General features: G+C 44.4%; 1 protein-coding gene across 3 annotated transcripts in view; it reads left to right on the top strand.

Moving 5' to 3' along the window:
- The window catches only part of LOC104338506 (vascular endothelial growth factor receptor kdr-like), a 142,222-nt gene that overhangs the window by 81,460 nt on the left and 45,787 nt on the right, over positions 1–14,975 (top strand). For all 3 annotated transcript variants that reach the window (XM_075435195.1, XM_075435196.1, XM_075435194.1), the window contains exons 11-12: positions 1,135–1,240; positions 10,331–10,439. In XM_075435195.1, the coding sequence (XP_075291310.1) occupies positions 1,135–1,240; positions 10,331–10,439 (215 nt within the window). The remainder of the gene's footprint in view (positions 1–1,134; positions 1,241–10,330; positions 10,440–14,975) is intronic.

Here is a 14,975-nt window from a genome sequence, read left to right as displayed (position 1 = left end):
TTGAGAGCTGTAAGCCCTCCCTTGACCCAGGGTGTTACCCACATGTCTTGTGCGGATTTAGCAAAGGCATATTCATTTCACCTCCTACAATCGAATCTGCTGCAGTGGGCTCAGAGGCCGCTGGGACCGGCCATGGGACATGCGGTGCCTCTGCTGAGAGAAGGCAACAAGGACACCTCCCTGTCCTGCATTGTGCTGACTTGTGCGAGGTGCGATTGCGGCTGGTTGTGGCACTGAACTGACTTCACTAACCTGCCATCACGAAGTCACAGTTTGTAACACGCAGCCGTGCTGGACTGGAGCTCAGCTGGCAACTTTAAAATGAAAGGCTTCCTTTGAGTTGCAGCACCCTCAGCCAGGATGCCTGGAGCTCCAGCCTTGCTGCAGCCCTTGCGCTCCTAAGCATAAGGCCTGTGTCTCTGCCCATTTATTCCACGTCGTGTAGTCAAAGAAGTCAGAAAAGCCTTTTGCCTTGGATGATGCAGAAACACCTTTCTGCATGACGTGCTACACTACTCTTTGCCCATAATTCAAAACTGAAGATTGAGAACTGAGACAGGGCTATCATCTGGGGAATATGCAATATTAAGGGAGCCTTCTGCTATTGTTATCCCAGTATTTATCCGTTCTGCCCCCTCAGCCTGCACCTCACCTTGGAAAGCTGAGCAGATAGACAGAGACACTCAGCAACGTTCACCTCCCCACAGTTTTGAATCACTGGCATTCTGAATTTTGAAATGCACTGCAAGCGCTAGAAGAGCACTTAAAAAGCCACAGCTGCATTGAGTTGGGAGTATAACTCATATCAGCCAGATCAAACTCACATGACTTAATTTGTTGTCCAGCAGTTTCTATTTCCAATTTTCAGAAAGTCTGGGGTGTTTCCTTGCTGGTCAGGTACTGACCTTTGTCTACCTCTGTCAATGTTCTTCATAAATAATTTTGAAATGTTGCGATGAAGGAACACAGTAGTTTCCTGAAGAGGTAACAGTCTCCAGCAGCAATAGCTTTCAGGAGGTTTTGAGACCAAAGACTATTCTCCAAGAATGACATTCTTTCTCTTTCACAATGCCTCGCTGAGTTATCTGCAGTGAGTCGGGTTCTTGAACACCACCTTTGCTTTTCTGCCTCCAGATGCAATCCCGATGGGCAAAAAATTGCGGTTCAGGAGAACATGTTCATAGGCAACAAGATCAGAAGCATTGAAAACATCACCATGAAGCATGGGGATAAAAGAAAGGTATGTGTCTGATGAAAATCTGAGCAATGATGTCATGGAATAGCAGTGGGCTTTATGGAGGGGATGCTGTGCTCGCACAGAGATCTCTCCCTGCAGTTCCCAAGCTGCTGCGGGTTGTTTGCATGCTTTAAATTCCACAGCCCTGGGATCATTTTCAGATCTCTGCTGTTTATAAATGCTGGGATTCTGGCAATGATGTCACATACCCTGTTTAAAACTCTCCAAAGGCTTTTAGGTCAAAAACCTCTCTGTCTCCCTCAGTCTTGAGAAAGTGTAAGGCTGGTTCAGTGCAAGAGGGGTCCTGTGAAGCATACACAACCGATAAGGACTCAGTTCATTAAAATGCTTAGCACTTAGAGAGCACTTTGTACTGCCCAACCTTGCCTACTCTCCCAGTAGCAGGAGTTCCACAGCTGTGTCATTTAAGAGGCCTGTGGTGGCCAGAGATGGCTGGCCTGATTTTCAGAGCATGTAAGTGCCTGCCTGTTTCAGCTGGAGTTGTCAACGTTTCTTTACTCATTTGGGTTGCCAACCATGTTACCAAGCCAATTGAGGTGGGAAGACCTTCTTCCTTCTACACTTCCCTGTTGGCTTTCCCTTCCAGTCAGTACTGGGAGCACACCTCCTGCATGAACCGCAAAGAGCCCAGCCACCAATTATCTGTTAAATGCCTCCTGGTACCTGTGGTGACACCGAGTGATATTGTTTACACCCATCCATGCTAATCCTTGAGAAATTGCTGCAGCCATTCTGCTGTAGGTTCACAGACTTCTGGCTATGCTTGCAGAAAATGCTGTGGTCTGGCTCAGACAGTTGTTTTACCCCTGCTGGACTCAGAGAGGTTTGTGGCTTTAGGGGTGGTTTTGCAGCTACAGGTTTCAAGGTGGATGGTCCAGAAGGTTTAGTCCCTAATCCTTCCAGGTGCTGAATGCTGCAGTTTGTATCCTGGTACACCTGTAAGCATATGATAATTCTTGGGCTACTCCCATGCTTAAAGTTAAGCACAAAGCTAAAGTGGTCTTCTGGATTGGGTCCAGACTAAATCAGCATCTGGCAGGATCAGTGCGTTAGCCATCTGCTCTTTCTCATGGAGACCTTCCAGCTCTAAACTTAATCTAAAGCAGAGCTCTGAAAACATGGAGGTTGGGCTGGAAAGGCGAAAATCAGTGTTCGCATTTCATTCCCGAGTGTTCCCCTTGCTGGAAGGTATTTATAAACTGGATTTATTTAGATGGCATAGTGCCCCTTAAGCTCTGTTTTTATAATTTATGCTCTAAGGATTTTAGATCTTAGGTAAAAACAACTACCTACAAAGTGCTAATTACTTGTACAAAATGGAGGTCTGTGACATGTACCTGCAAAGTTTCTTCCTTTTCTAAGACTTTCTGGTTGCTGCATGGACTGACAAGTTTTGCAGCTCTCATGGCTACTGTTTCTCTCCACATATACAGTCTATCTAAATACATCATCTGGTGTCCAAGAGCTTGGTTTATGTCTGATGATCAGTCTTAAAGTTATGTTAGTCCTCACATAAAAATGAATGGTTTCATAGTTGCTATGACTCAAAAAATATGTTGGTTGCTGAATTGTCCCACATGCTGGGATAGAGACACCTCAACAGCACAAAATGAGAAATATTTTTCTTTGTTTTATGCATACGTACACCACTCCCATTCCTTCTTTTACTAACATTGCTGAGGCAAACATGCAACTGGGTGAAATTTTAGTCTGTAGTGGACTGAAGATGGGATTTGGCTGCAGTCTCTGCAGGAGGTGTTTCAGGAGTGCCACAGAGCTGCTGGAGCCAGCGGGGTACTCCAAACACATCCTCAGTCTACGCTGGTGCGTGATTAGGGACTTCCTAGCTTTCCCCTATCACCTAATTTCCCTGGAAAGAAAAGGTGCAGCAATCTGCAGATGCAGCAATCAGAGGAAAAATAGTGCTCCACTCCCACACACCACAGCACCTACCCCCAGGTCCGTCCTGACATCATCACGGGCCTGAGCTTCCTGCCTGTAAAACACGGTGGACACTACAGTGCTAGGAGAAAGGAGGCACAACTGTTTAGTGGAAATGAGGACCATGAGGGCAACCCTGTACAAGGACCCCACGCAGTCCTCAGAAGGACTCCTCTCGTTCCCTAAGAGCTTTGCTGCTGCTCACACCTGGACTACCACAGACAGCCCCAAGGCTGCTCCCCGCTCTGCCCCGCACAGCCACCTCTGTTCTTTCCGTAGACTCCCAGCATCCTGAACTGTTCAAAAGGTCAGCCTACAACCCTTTAACTTCACTTTTACATATCTCACTATTAAAGTTTCATAAAAATACTTCTTTACAAGTTACATAATTTTACCATTTATAGTATATCCATTATTTTCATCTTCTGCTGAGCCATTGGTTGAAAACACACCCTGAGGTGTTTCCTAATAATTTTTATGTCCTGATTAAGACTTCTTCAAATTAATAAAACTAGATTCTATGAATCTCAGGTTTCAGCACTTTGTCTCCCTGCTTACATTAGCAGACAATTCCTCTCCCTCCCCCTTTCCGAAGTCCAAGGTTATCTGTGTTAAGCAGAGTCTTTAGATAATAGAATATAATTCATAAAAAGACACTGATGAAAACTCATAGCCTTCAGATTTTTCCTTGTGTTTTATCAGTCATGGTTCCCACCAGAAATGGAATAGACGGGAAACAGCCCAATCCATTCCCACCGTGCCCTGGCAAGTAATTCATCTGCACTGACTAGTCAGACGAAATAATAAAGATGTAGGAGTCTGACAGAGCGTGGCTTTTATGGACTCTGTTATGAAGCTGGGATTAGCTGAGGTTGGTTGTCCTTCCTGTGTGATTCCAGCCTGTCCAATGATTGCTGGAGTCTCAGAGCAGGAGGTGGAATTTACCCAGTCTCCAAGATTTCCCCACATCCCTAGAGTTCACCCTCGAAGAGCTGTACCAATACATGCTGGTTCAGCAACATATGAAAAAACATGATAACTTTTTAGAGCTGCTAAGAATATGGGAAGAAACCCCTAGAAATTACCAGACCGAGAAGCCTGCTCAAAAGCTAGCTTGCAGGGCAGCAAGCAGGGATTTTTCCAGCAGACCACTGATGCTTTATGTGACCTTTGATCACACCAAGATCTTTAGACATCTGTTTGACAAAAGTGGCATGTAAAAATTGAGATCATCTTCATCATAATGATTATTCCATTAATATTCCACAGATACAGAAGTGAATTTCACCCCCTCCTATCTTCTAGAGGCTGAGTCTCACTCCTAAAGAAAAGCATGTGGTTGTCATTAAAGTTATGATGTACTTCACTGAAATTTTGGTCAAATAGTGGTTGAGGGAATTGCATCATGCTAGTTTAATTTTCCCAGTGGCTTTGAGTCAATATTGAACTTTTCACTTGGTATTTAAACTACTGTGTAGCTACTTCTGAAGACTGCTTATGAACACCAGGTGAAAAGCCCATGATTGCATGAATTGCCTGAATTTCCTCTTCAAGTTGCAAGTAGCTAGGCTGCGATTTTATTTCCGTTGGTAAACTGAACGTATGGGTCTGAGCTTGGGTGAACAAGACTTGGCAGAGAAGAACAGCAAGATCCATACATAACACAGTCCTCACTGGGGGTTTCTTTTCATCTCTTTTCTCCCTTTCCTGTATACATGAGAGAGTGGCCTAGCCACGTGGATGTTTCTGCTGTGAAACTCCTACATCTCTTTTGCTGGTGAAATTCATAACCACTCAAGAAAACTGACCCAAAAATGCAAGGTTTAAACCTCCTGAAGGAACAAAAAGACTACCTTAGAGTATTGGGATTCATCTGGTTAGAAGAATGTGAGCAACTCAGTAGGGCTGTTTAAATCTGTCACCGTGTGTGGGTGCCCGTTTCATTGAGCTCCCACAAGCCTCGTCACTTTAGTCTCTGGCCGGGGAAGGTGAACAGTCATGCGGCTGGGTTTTTGAACACAGCATCCACCCTCTGGGAGGCTACCCCAGGTGTTTTGGGCACTGCCCAAGCACAGGGGCACATGGACTACTACACTGTCCTTAGCAGGTCTTCTTGAGAGAGCCTGGCTAGCAGCAGGGACATAAGAAATGGCCCTCTGTCTTCCCTGCCCTCTTAAATTCATTAGCTGCAGTCACTGGGTGAGAGGAAGAAGCATGGCGGTGGTCATTGCTCATGATGAGCCAGCATCCACCCACCCGCCCTAGGGCCGGAGCGTGATCAGTCTGTCCGTACTAGAAATGTATACCAGTTGCTCCAGAGGCACCTCAAACCTCCAGTTCTCCCCAGTTTCCTGCCCTGTTCAGCACGTTTCCTGATCACACGGTACTACCATCAGCTCTGCCATGCTCTGGGAGGAAGACGACGATTCTTCTCATTTCACAAGGAGAGAAACGCCCACTGCCAGAGATAAGAGAAAACCCTAGAAGTTCTCAGTCAAGTCACAGACTTCTCTCATCACTTGTCCTCAGTCCATCCTTTAGCATGTTTTGAATGAATGAACCAAGATCTTGGATCAGAATTGTCAGGCTATAAAAATAAGTGTTATTCTGTGCCATTCAAGTAGATGGATTGGGAGCTAGCTGAATATTTTCTTTGTGGGGCCTCTGGTGAAGTTCCTATAATTTCATCTGCCTCTAGCCACCTCCACCCCAGCTCTGCCAGAGTTAGACAGCTGAGAAATTTTCCACCCACTTTTTCTACTCCTCATCCTCGCCCACATATAGCTAACGAAGTGAAAGAGAGAAGAATCATTTAAGTTAAGTTGTTGGAGGGAGGGATTAGACAAAGGAAAGAGAAAGCAAGGAATAACAAGATACATTAATTCATTCTGGCTGCAGCTTAAAAAAAGGTCTTGCTGCTCTGTCCTTACTACAAGATGTCTTAAAACACTCATGGTATATGGCTGTGGAATGTTATTTGGCTGCTTCTAAAATAGCTTGGTTTTATCAGTTCGGGAACATTACAGTGCAAGACATATAGACTTTATTGAACTATCCCACTATGAGTTTTCCCAGCAGCAATCTCTATTTACTTGTCATAGCTGTTCTTCAGAGATCAGTAATTTTATTTCTTTTCTTACTTAGTTTATTCTTTTATAGTAATTATTTATTAGCTAATAATCCCTTCTTTGGGCTCGCAGTATTGGGTGGCCTTTAGGTTAAGTAATAGGAAATGGAGCCCTTTACTTCCAAATTCAACACAGGCAATCAAAACTGGTCCGAAGGATGGCTGCAATGCAGCGAACTCCCAGGATCTCAGTCCACCTCCCACCAAGAAGATGTCCAGACATTCCATGCCAACACTTTGTTATTGATTCCCATTGGTTCCAGCGCAGCCTGCACAGAAGCTAAGGACTGAACGGCCACATGGTTTGTGCTGCCACTTATGGCTGGAGTACACTGGCAAGGGTTAACGTGTCATTTAGTCTGAACTGCTCTTGACTAGGACTTTGAGTGGAAGGTAAACTAAAAACTAAAACTTCCAGGCTGTAAATAGTTGGTAGTAATTTCACTGAGGAGATACAATGTTTGAAGGCAATTGCAGATTGCACATCAGCCTCATTATTCAGGCTTAGCAGAAAGGGCTGTGCTCTGTCTGGGAGCAGAGTTTTCTGAGTAGAAGGCATGAGAAACACCTTTGATGTGAGCCCTGCTCTGAGGAAGGTCAGACAGGAGACCACCAGCGGTCCCACGAAGCTAAGGTCTTTCTGTGATTTCATGAGTCTAGATGTGGCAAATGCCAACATGTCTCAAACTTTTCTATTCTGGCTCTGATTCCAGGAATGGAAAATGCTTTGCCAGGTGCATGGACTAAGCACACAAGGTAGATTATCCCCTCGGAATTTTTTCCACTCTCTGCTAAAGGTCCCCAGATGCTGGGACTGTGCCGCTCCACTGAGAGCGAAGTCTGCTATCAGTTTTCACTGTTAATAATGGGAAAAGATTCCTATGTTTGGTGCTCGAGTTCAAACTACTTTCTCATTCAACTTCTTTTTGCAGACTTTCCATGAAATGGTGGCATTGAAAGTACAGGGATGGCATTTAGAAGAACAAAATCCTTATCCCTACCTGCCACTATGAACAAGTACTGACAAATTTCAAATTTTCTAATTTTCAGGTCTGTTCAACTTGGGTTGCCTGCAGTAACAGGTGGTGAACAACTGCCAAAACATCAGCATAGTGAATACTATGGGGGTTTAACATTTGGGTTAATAGGGGCTACTTTTCAACGGGGTCTCCTCGACTGATTTCAATGGGATATCCTTTATCTACAGATACTTCAAAAAGCAGATACCACTGCTGGCTTCCTAAACGTTTCTTTCAGGTTCCTTTTGGTAAAAGACAAAACTATGTGGTCTTATAGTGGGAAAGAGGATTTGGATGCCCTTTGGCATAACATGCCTGTGTTCCAAAGCATCACACTGTTGAGGACTGAATCGGGATTAGGTTAGTTTGGCAACCAAGAACTTTATTTAAGATGCTGAAAGATAATTGGACTCCCAAGCTCAGGGATTTACCCAGGAGCACGCAGCTAGAGTGAAAAGCTGATGCATAATTATTTCAAGGGATTCAACTTATTACTAGAAAATCACTCAGAATCCTTCATTTCTGTCTCTAAAATCACATCTATTTCTCTGCTGGATGCTGCTGGTTTGAAAGTCACATTTTGGAGGACTCTGGGAGGTGCTAGTTCGAAGACAAGGCAGTAAAGTGCATTATCTCTTGTGCTCAGGCATGTAGCAAAGTGGTATGCAAGTGCATAACAGTGATTTCGAGCACACAGACAAGAAAATTGCTTTCTCTCTTTTCCTCAGTAAATTTTTCCCAAGAATTCGTCCCCAGATTGTTTCCCACCAACATTTTAACATCTTTTTCACCTTCACATGTAGACGCAATTGAGATTAGGCAGGGTGAGGTCTCAGTATAGCTGTTTGCTTTTTATCCTGCAACCATGTCAGACTTTTCTTGAGTCAGGCAGTTCCAGACGTCAGCGTCTGTGAGTGTTCATGAGCATGTGTGTGCGTTTACCTCCGGGCCACCAAATGCAGCTTGAGGCGTTGCAGCACTTTTTAGAGGAGTCACAGTGTCACCCCTAACACTCTGGACGTGTTCCAAAATGGATAATCACATTCCCCTTTACGATTTTAACTGTCTCTACCGTATCATCCTTGCCTTCCCATCTAGAGCTGTCACTTAGCAAGACTAATAGCTGCTAAACAGCTGTCCAAATTTATCCTCTTCTGTCCTCAGCATGTACATTTGTATTGGCTTTTTCTATTCCCAGATAGAAAATTCTAAGATTCAGTAATCGTAAGAAGAAAGATCTTGGTCCTGATTCAGCAGTAATTCAAAAATTCTACTGTTTCAAGTCAAGGGTAGTGCTCTGAACATGTGTTTGTTAACGACCTGTGGCATTAGGCCCACTGCTGCAGGAACAGAAAAAGGAGGAGGAGCAGACTGCTTCTCTGGGTGATTTTATATCCAAGTTAGAGCTGTTTTCACACCATAAATAAATCAGAACTGCACAGCTCTTTCTTTGGTGGACACCAGAGGGAGCTGGGTTTACTGGTCTCCTGTTTTCACCCCCAAATTTGGTTTGTCTGGTTAATTTCTGTGTTTGGTGCCCATAAAAAGTGGATACTTTTTCACTTACCCATTATTCTGCTGAAAATGTTCCCCATTAGAATGTAAAACGCGCATGGGATCAAAACCTTTGAAACTCATTTCCCTACAGGATTTAAAGTGCCAAAGCTCAGAAAAACTTAAGTAACTCTCTGAAAACACATCCCACACCGCTATAGACACATTCATGGCGCAGCTTTATGAGGAGTAAAGGAATGTCTCGTGTGAGTTTAGTTTAGGATATTAAAAAGAAAGTCCAGAGATGCTTTTGTGCACTTCAAAGTGCTCTCTGGAGATAAGGACAAAGGGCCAGGGGGTGTTACAAGTTTTGATTCTCAAAATCCTTAGAGGGGACAGCAAAGAAAGTGATATTTGTTCCAAATGTGAGGGCTCAGAGTTCCTCAGGTGAATGGCTGCAGGGGAAGCAAAGTAATCTCGCAAGAACATCTCTGTCTTGGTGGGTTAGACCCTGCTTTCTTGCTAGCAGCCCAAAGGAAGTACTAGAACTAATTCAAGCCATGACCTGTGGATAGTCCTGCATGAGCTTGGGATGCTGCATCATGACAGGGACAGGGGAGTGCCGTATGGCTGGCTCTTTATTAAGAAGGCCCTATACAGAAGCAGGGCCTTGGGATGTTTAAGGAACACACGTTCTTAAGGATGTGTCTGAGTTCAGCCCCATCAATACCAGAACTGCTTCCTTTTCCTGTGTGGTGAAGCTTGGGACAAGTGTTCCTTCCTTCTCCTTCACAATCCTCCCTTTCTTTCTGCTTTTGCCAAGTGTCTTAGCACAGGCAGCTTCTCCAGAGCTTCCTCACGGACTGCACAAGCTGGGGTATGACTCTCAGGAAGGGTTATGGAATCAAGGGGCTTCCAAGCACAAGTTATAAGAGTGAGCTGAGGCCCAAAGGGGCTGCATCTCTCCCTCCCCTCTCTGGGGTTACAGCAAAGCAGAGCAAAGCAAAATCATGCAATATTCTTTATACCACATACATATGAACGACCTGCTTCCCACACAAATGGGGGTGTCCTGTTACCCATGGAAACCACAACTGAAAAGCAGAAAAGAAAATAGATGGATGTGAGGCTTCACTTGCAGTGTCTTCGATGAATCATCCAGGTCCTTCGCTTTATCTTTGTGCTGATGGTGTCACACAAAGGCCTTGGCAGGGTGTCAATGGGGAAGCCTGTTTTCCACGGGGGAGACAGGAAGAAAAGAAGGGGAAGATGTAGAAATAAGGAGGGAAGAGAATCAACCGGACTGAAGTGATGTTAGATGAGAGACCAAAAACCTGACAGAAGCATTTGTCTGTCTGTGAGCTTCGCTCATTACTAGAAACTCCTTTGTTAACTGTTTTTCTACCATAAAACATATCCACTACTCTGAAGCCTCTCTGCTAAGCCTACGCTACACTGAAAGCCTCTACTTTTTCTCTCTTTGCTTGGCAGATTGTGAGCATGCTAACTATGGAGAACAGCAGTGCATCAGGAATCTATTACTGTGTGGCTTCAAACAAGATCGGCGAAGAAGAGAGGAGCATTGAGTTCTACGTCTCAGGTAAACGACACAAGAAACACTACACAAACATTAGATGCTGACGGTCTGACTTAAAAGTTTCATATGGCTGGCGAGTGCTTGTTAAAAATTCTGGGAATCCCTGCGTGTTGTGTTTTCAGAGCGCTCAAGATCGCACCGTGCCAGGCTCCTCACCACATGCAAGGCTGGGTGCTGCATCAGTGCCCAGCTGAGTTTGCCGTGCCCAGCTGAGTTTGCCATGCCCAGCGTCAGACCTGATGCCCCTTTTGCCCTTTTGAAGCTGCAGGTGCAGGCCCTGAGCCTAGCTGCCTGTGTCTTAAGGCAACACTCATGACATTTGAGCGCTGTCCTCATGAAATCTCTAGCAAAAGCTAAGTCCTCTGCAGCCTGCCGAAGGCCTGAAGCCTCTCCCTGACTCAGGAGAATGGCTGGTCTCCAATTCAGTCAGCAGACAGAGCAAAGGTGAGCAAAGCCAATACTCACACCTAACCCAGGGCTGGTATCACCGGGCGTTGCTGTGACATTGGATCCCTGCCTGAGCAATTAGCCTTTCCAGTGCCCTTTAAGGAGGGAGGAGGTGGACATGCTATTTCTCCAAAGAACACAAATCCAAACAAATATCTGCTTAACCTTTCAACACAGAAATTCTTTAGTAGTGAGATCAAGACCTACATAATGCTTTTAGGAGAGATGGGAGCTTATAAAAAGAGAAGAGTCCAGGGACAGCCTTCTTCAAGCACTTAACGAGAACAAACTGAATCACGTCTCTGCTCACTTTCTGGATGAGTGGGTGTTGGCTGGTAGAATTTGCATCAGAATAACAATTTTTAGAACAAAGAGTGCAGAAGTGTCCTGGAAGGTAAATGTCTGATTCTCACTACTTGGTTTCTGCTCTGTGAAGCAGGGTCTGAGGGCGAAGCGCTCGTAGCAGCGCTCTGCACTCCTCTGCCTCTCTTGCGTCCTGTGTTGTTTGACTCCATTGCTCAAAAGTAATTCGGCACATTTCATACGGGGCTAACCAAAAAAGGGATCACTAAACATTTTTACCATTCTTATTGCATAAAAGTGCTGATATAAAAAATGTCATCCAATGATAATGAAGCCGGTGCCATATGGGGGAAAGATTTCACCTCCATTTATGGCTTCTTTGTACTACCCCAGTGCCTTATGGAGACAAAAGAGGGTTTAAGCCACCAAGAGATATTTCCCAAAGCCCTAACTCTTATTTATTTGGGAAAAAGCCCTCCAAGATGCAATTTTGGGAGATACAGCTCAGACATAAGAGGTCCTCAAGATGTCCAAGGCAGGCTGAAGACGAGCTATTAATTTTACATTTCACCACTTCCAACTGTTGAGTCTTCACGTGGGTTTGTTTCTGCTCTGAATTCTGCCAGCTATTACGTTTGGATGGGTAACTCAAAGCCGTATGTTCCCAAGCTATTCCCAGGACTTTGTGATACTTGGTGACTAAGACCAATGCTGCAGCAACTAAATAAACAACTAGCATAAGGTCAGATTCCAAGGGTTTGATTAATCCATGCACCTTTCACAACTATGTTATGTAGCTTCCCCCCCAGGGAGCTAATATTTCAGATATTTTATTTTAACATCCATCTAGAAATGTTTTGAGACACAAAATGTTTTAATCATGCAATTTTAGTTATGAAGGAAATGAATCACCGGACAAAATTACTGACAGCGGTTATGGTGGAAATGTTTCCACCAAAACAGACGAGGAGGTGAAGAGGGGCTGGCAAGACAGATATATTCTCGCCTGTGGAGAAAAGACTGTGCATCTGTGCCATTCTGGGGAAGAGGCAGATGCTGAACGAGCATGACTGACTTAGAAAAGTGCTGTGTTTAAAAATAGTGGTGTTTATGGATTAGAAAGAAAAGAAATCTTTCTAAATGTGGCCACCCTGATCCTAAAGTAGGTCATATTGCCGTGGTAAAATAGCAGCAGAGTGACCTGCTGCTGGCTTTCTTTAGGTGACGGTCCTCTGCTGAGTAAGGCACGTTACTCCAACAAGCGACCAGGCTGCTGTAAGAGCTGCTGCTGAAGGTCTGCCCCACAGATGAAAAAAAGGCACTGTCTTCTATGGAGTGCACTTGGAGGAGGCTAAGTGGCTGCCAGTTACTCTCACCAGGAGCTGCCTCTAGTCTCCGTGTTGGAGGGACATTCAAGGACAGTTTGTGAGGTACCGAACAGGGGAAGTCCAAAAGCGTCAGGCTCTAAGCAGGCCACTTTACAATTGCTAGGCTGATTAATTTTACGCAGAGTGAACCTAAAAGCTGAGATAAAGGCTGAGTTAGAGTCAGAGAGCACACACGCAATACGTGGGCCTTTAGGACAACATCTAGCAAATGTTCGTAGCACTTCACAGTGCTCCGTTCTCTGCAAACCAGCTGCTAGTTGTGGGACTCCACAATTAATTCAGCAGTCTGTTGAATTTAAAGACCTGATCGCCTGTTATCTCCTACTGCCAAACAAGCTGGTGGATCCTGAGCTGCTTTCAAATGTTTTGGGGAATTGAGGTTTTCTCCCTGCTAAGAGATCTGAAGATGCTGCGGAGGAAACCTGTTCCGCTAGGTCAGGGTTGGAATGTTTTGTCGGGGCATGGCAGAGTGTCACGGGCAAACTTCACCAGGTGTTGTCCAGGCTGCACCTGCTTTCTGGGGACGTGCCTGACTTCAGTCTGGTGTTTCCATCACCACCACATTCGTTTCAGAAAAATGTATTTATCCCAATGGAATATTGTCAACAACCATTTTGTTCTTCCACTGCAGAGCCCCCACAGAAACTCCCACGGACACTAGAAATAGCACTGGTATCTATTTTTAAATCGTTTCTTTGCCAGCAGAATTAATTTCAGTGATAGGTCAATGGGGTTTGGAGCTCACGCTGAAACCAAACCATATAAGGGGTCCAATGAGATGAGAAATCTTCTCATTCACTGACAGCCCTGAAGCCTCTCTGAGCTCTTTCTGCAGATGTCCTGCCTGTCAGGGAGTCACTGAAGTTCTCCTGGAGCTGTTCATGGCAGCAGAAACTCCTACTGCAGTGCAGTAGCTGTGTTCTCCATCGTGCCCTGGCCTAACTCTTATTCCACTATTTTTGTTTTGTGTAAATCCTTTTTACAGTTTCTTGCTGAAACAAAATCTGTCTCCTGCCTTTCTTGCCTACCGCAGTTTTGACACCAGTGTTCCCATTTAAGTCAGATGACTATTTTGTCACGGACAGAGGCAATGTGGGTGAGCCATCAGGTGCTCAGAACCGCCTCGTGTCACTGCCCACCACCAGTTAGGCACCAAAGGACACTCGAGGCAGACTGCGACCTTCCTCGTGCAGTGCAAAGCTGACCTGATGTCTCCCGGAGCTATTCTCTGCCGTGAACAAGTATTATTTGCCTTCTAATCTCTGGTCTGCAGCTTGGAAAGGGCAACTACATATTACTGTAGGTGCACAGTAAATCAAATTCTAGCCTTTGTATCATTGTACTACATGCAACAAAATGGGATCCCACCCATATGAAACCTCTGAATGTTCTTGGAATATAAATGAATTACAGTAAGAATAACAAATAATAACAAAAGCCCTTTTTCAAGGGCTTATCTGCTTGCAAAAACAGCTCAGAAAAATGGAGTTAAAGATTTCTACCAAAAAGAAAATATTATATTTCAAACGTGAGATAAAAATCTGCTATCAGATACTAGAACAATGTATGAATTGGGCCGTTCTACAACTGCTTGCCACTCTCAATTTGCTTATTCCTGACATGTTTACAGGATTTATGAAAAGATCTGTGCTGTTTCAGATGGTCGGGCTCACCCTTTCTTTTGCTCACTCTCCCTACGTGCATACGCCTGATGGCAACCCCCCACCCTGACAGGCACAGGGATGGAATTTGGGAAAGAGCAGAAGTTTTGAATTACACAGATTATTGTGCAAAGCACAGGAAATTAAAACCAATTAATTCCTTGTAAATACAAATGGAGACAGACTTTCTTTTGATTTATGCTGACTTTTTACCTTCCCCCAATGGCTCATTTCCCTATTTTGCCATGGAATCCTGCACAGTCGAGAGTGAAATTCGCAGCTACTACGCTGTAATATAATACAAAAGACAAATGTTTGGTGACTGCTGATAAAAGAGAAAAGGCCCCATGGTGCATTCTTTTAGCCAACTTATTAGGAGTCTTATAAAACACTGTATCTGTTCAGAGAGAGGAAGTTAATGACTGCTCAGGTTCAAGATCGTGTAAGCAAAGTAGTCTAAGAGATGAACTGACTTATAATATGCTCTCAAAGCTGCAGTTACTCCCCAGATAATCCAGGTAGGAGGAGAAAAGAGAGAGGAGCGCAAGAGAGACTTTTCTTTTCCTCTCTTTTTCCTTCCACTGTAGTGAAAATCAATGAATATTCTATTGGAGCTGAAAGAGCTTCTTGAAAGGCTAACAAGATGGAAGAGAATAGCACAGGTTCCAGCTAAAAATATTCAAAATGCTAAATAAAAAATGTCAGTAGAAGAAATGATAAGAAAAACAAGCCAGCCCTCT

Source organism: Opisthocomus hoazin, chromosome 14 (assembly GCF_030867145.1).
Source record: "Opisthocomus hoazin isolate bOpiHoa1 chromosome 14, bOpiHoa1.hap1, whole genome shotgun sequence".
Taxonomy (NCBI): domain Eukaryota; kingdom Metazoa; phylum Chordata; class Aves; order Opisthocomiformes; family Opisthocomidae; genus Opisthocomus; species Opisthocomus hoazin.
This window is presented reverse-complemented; position numbering and strand designations above follow the sequence as displayed.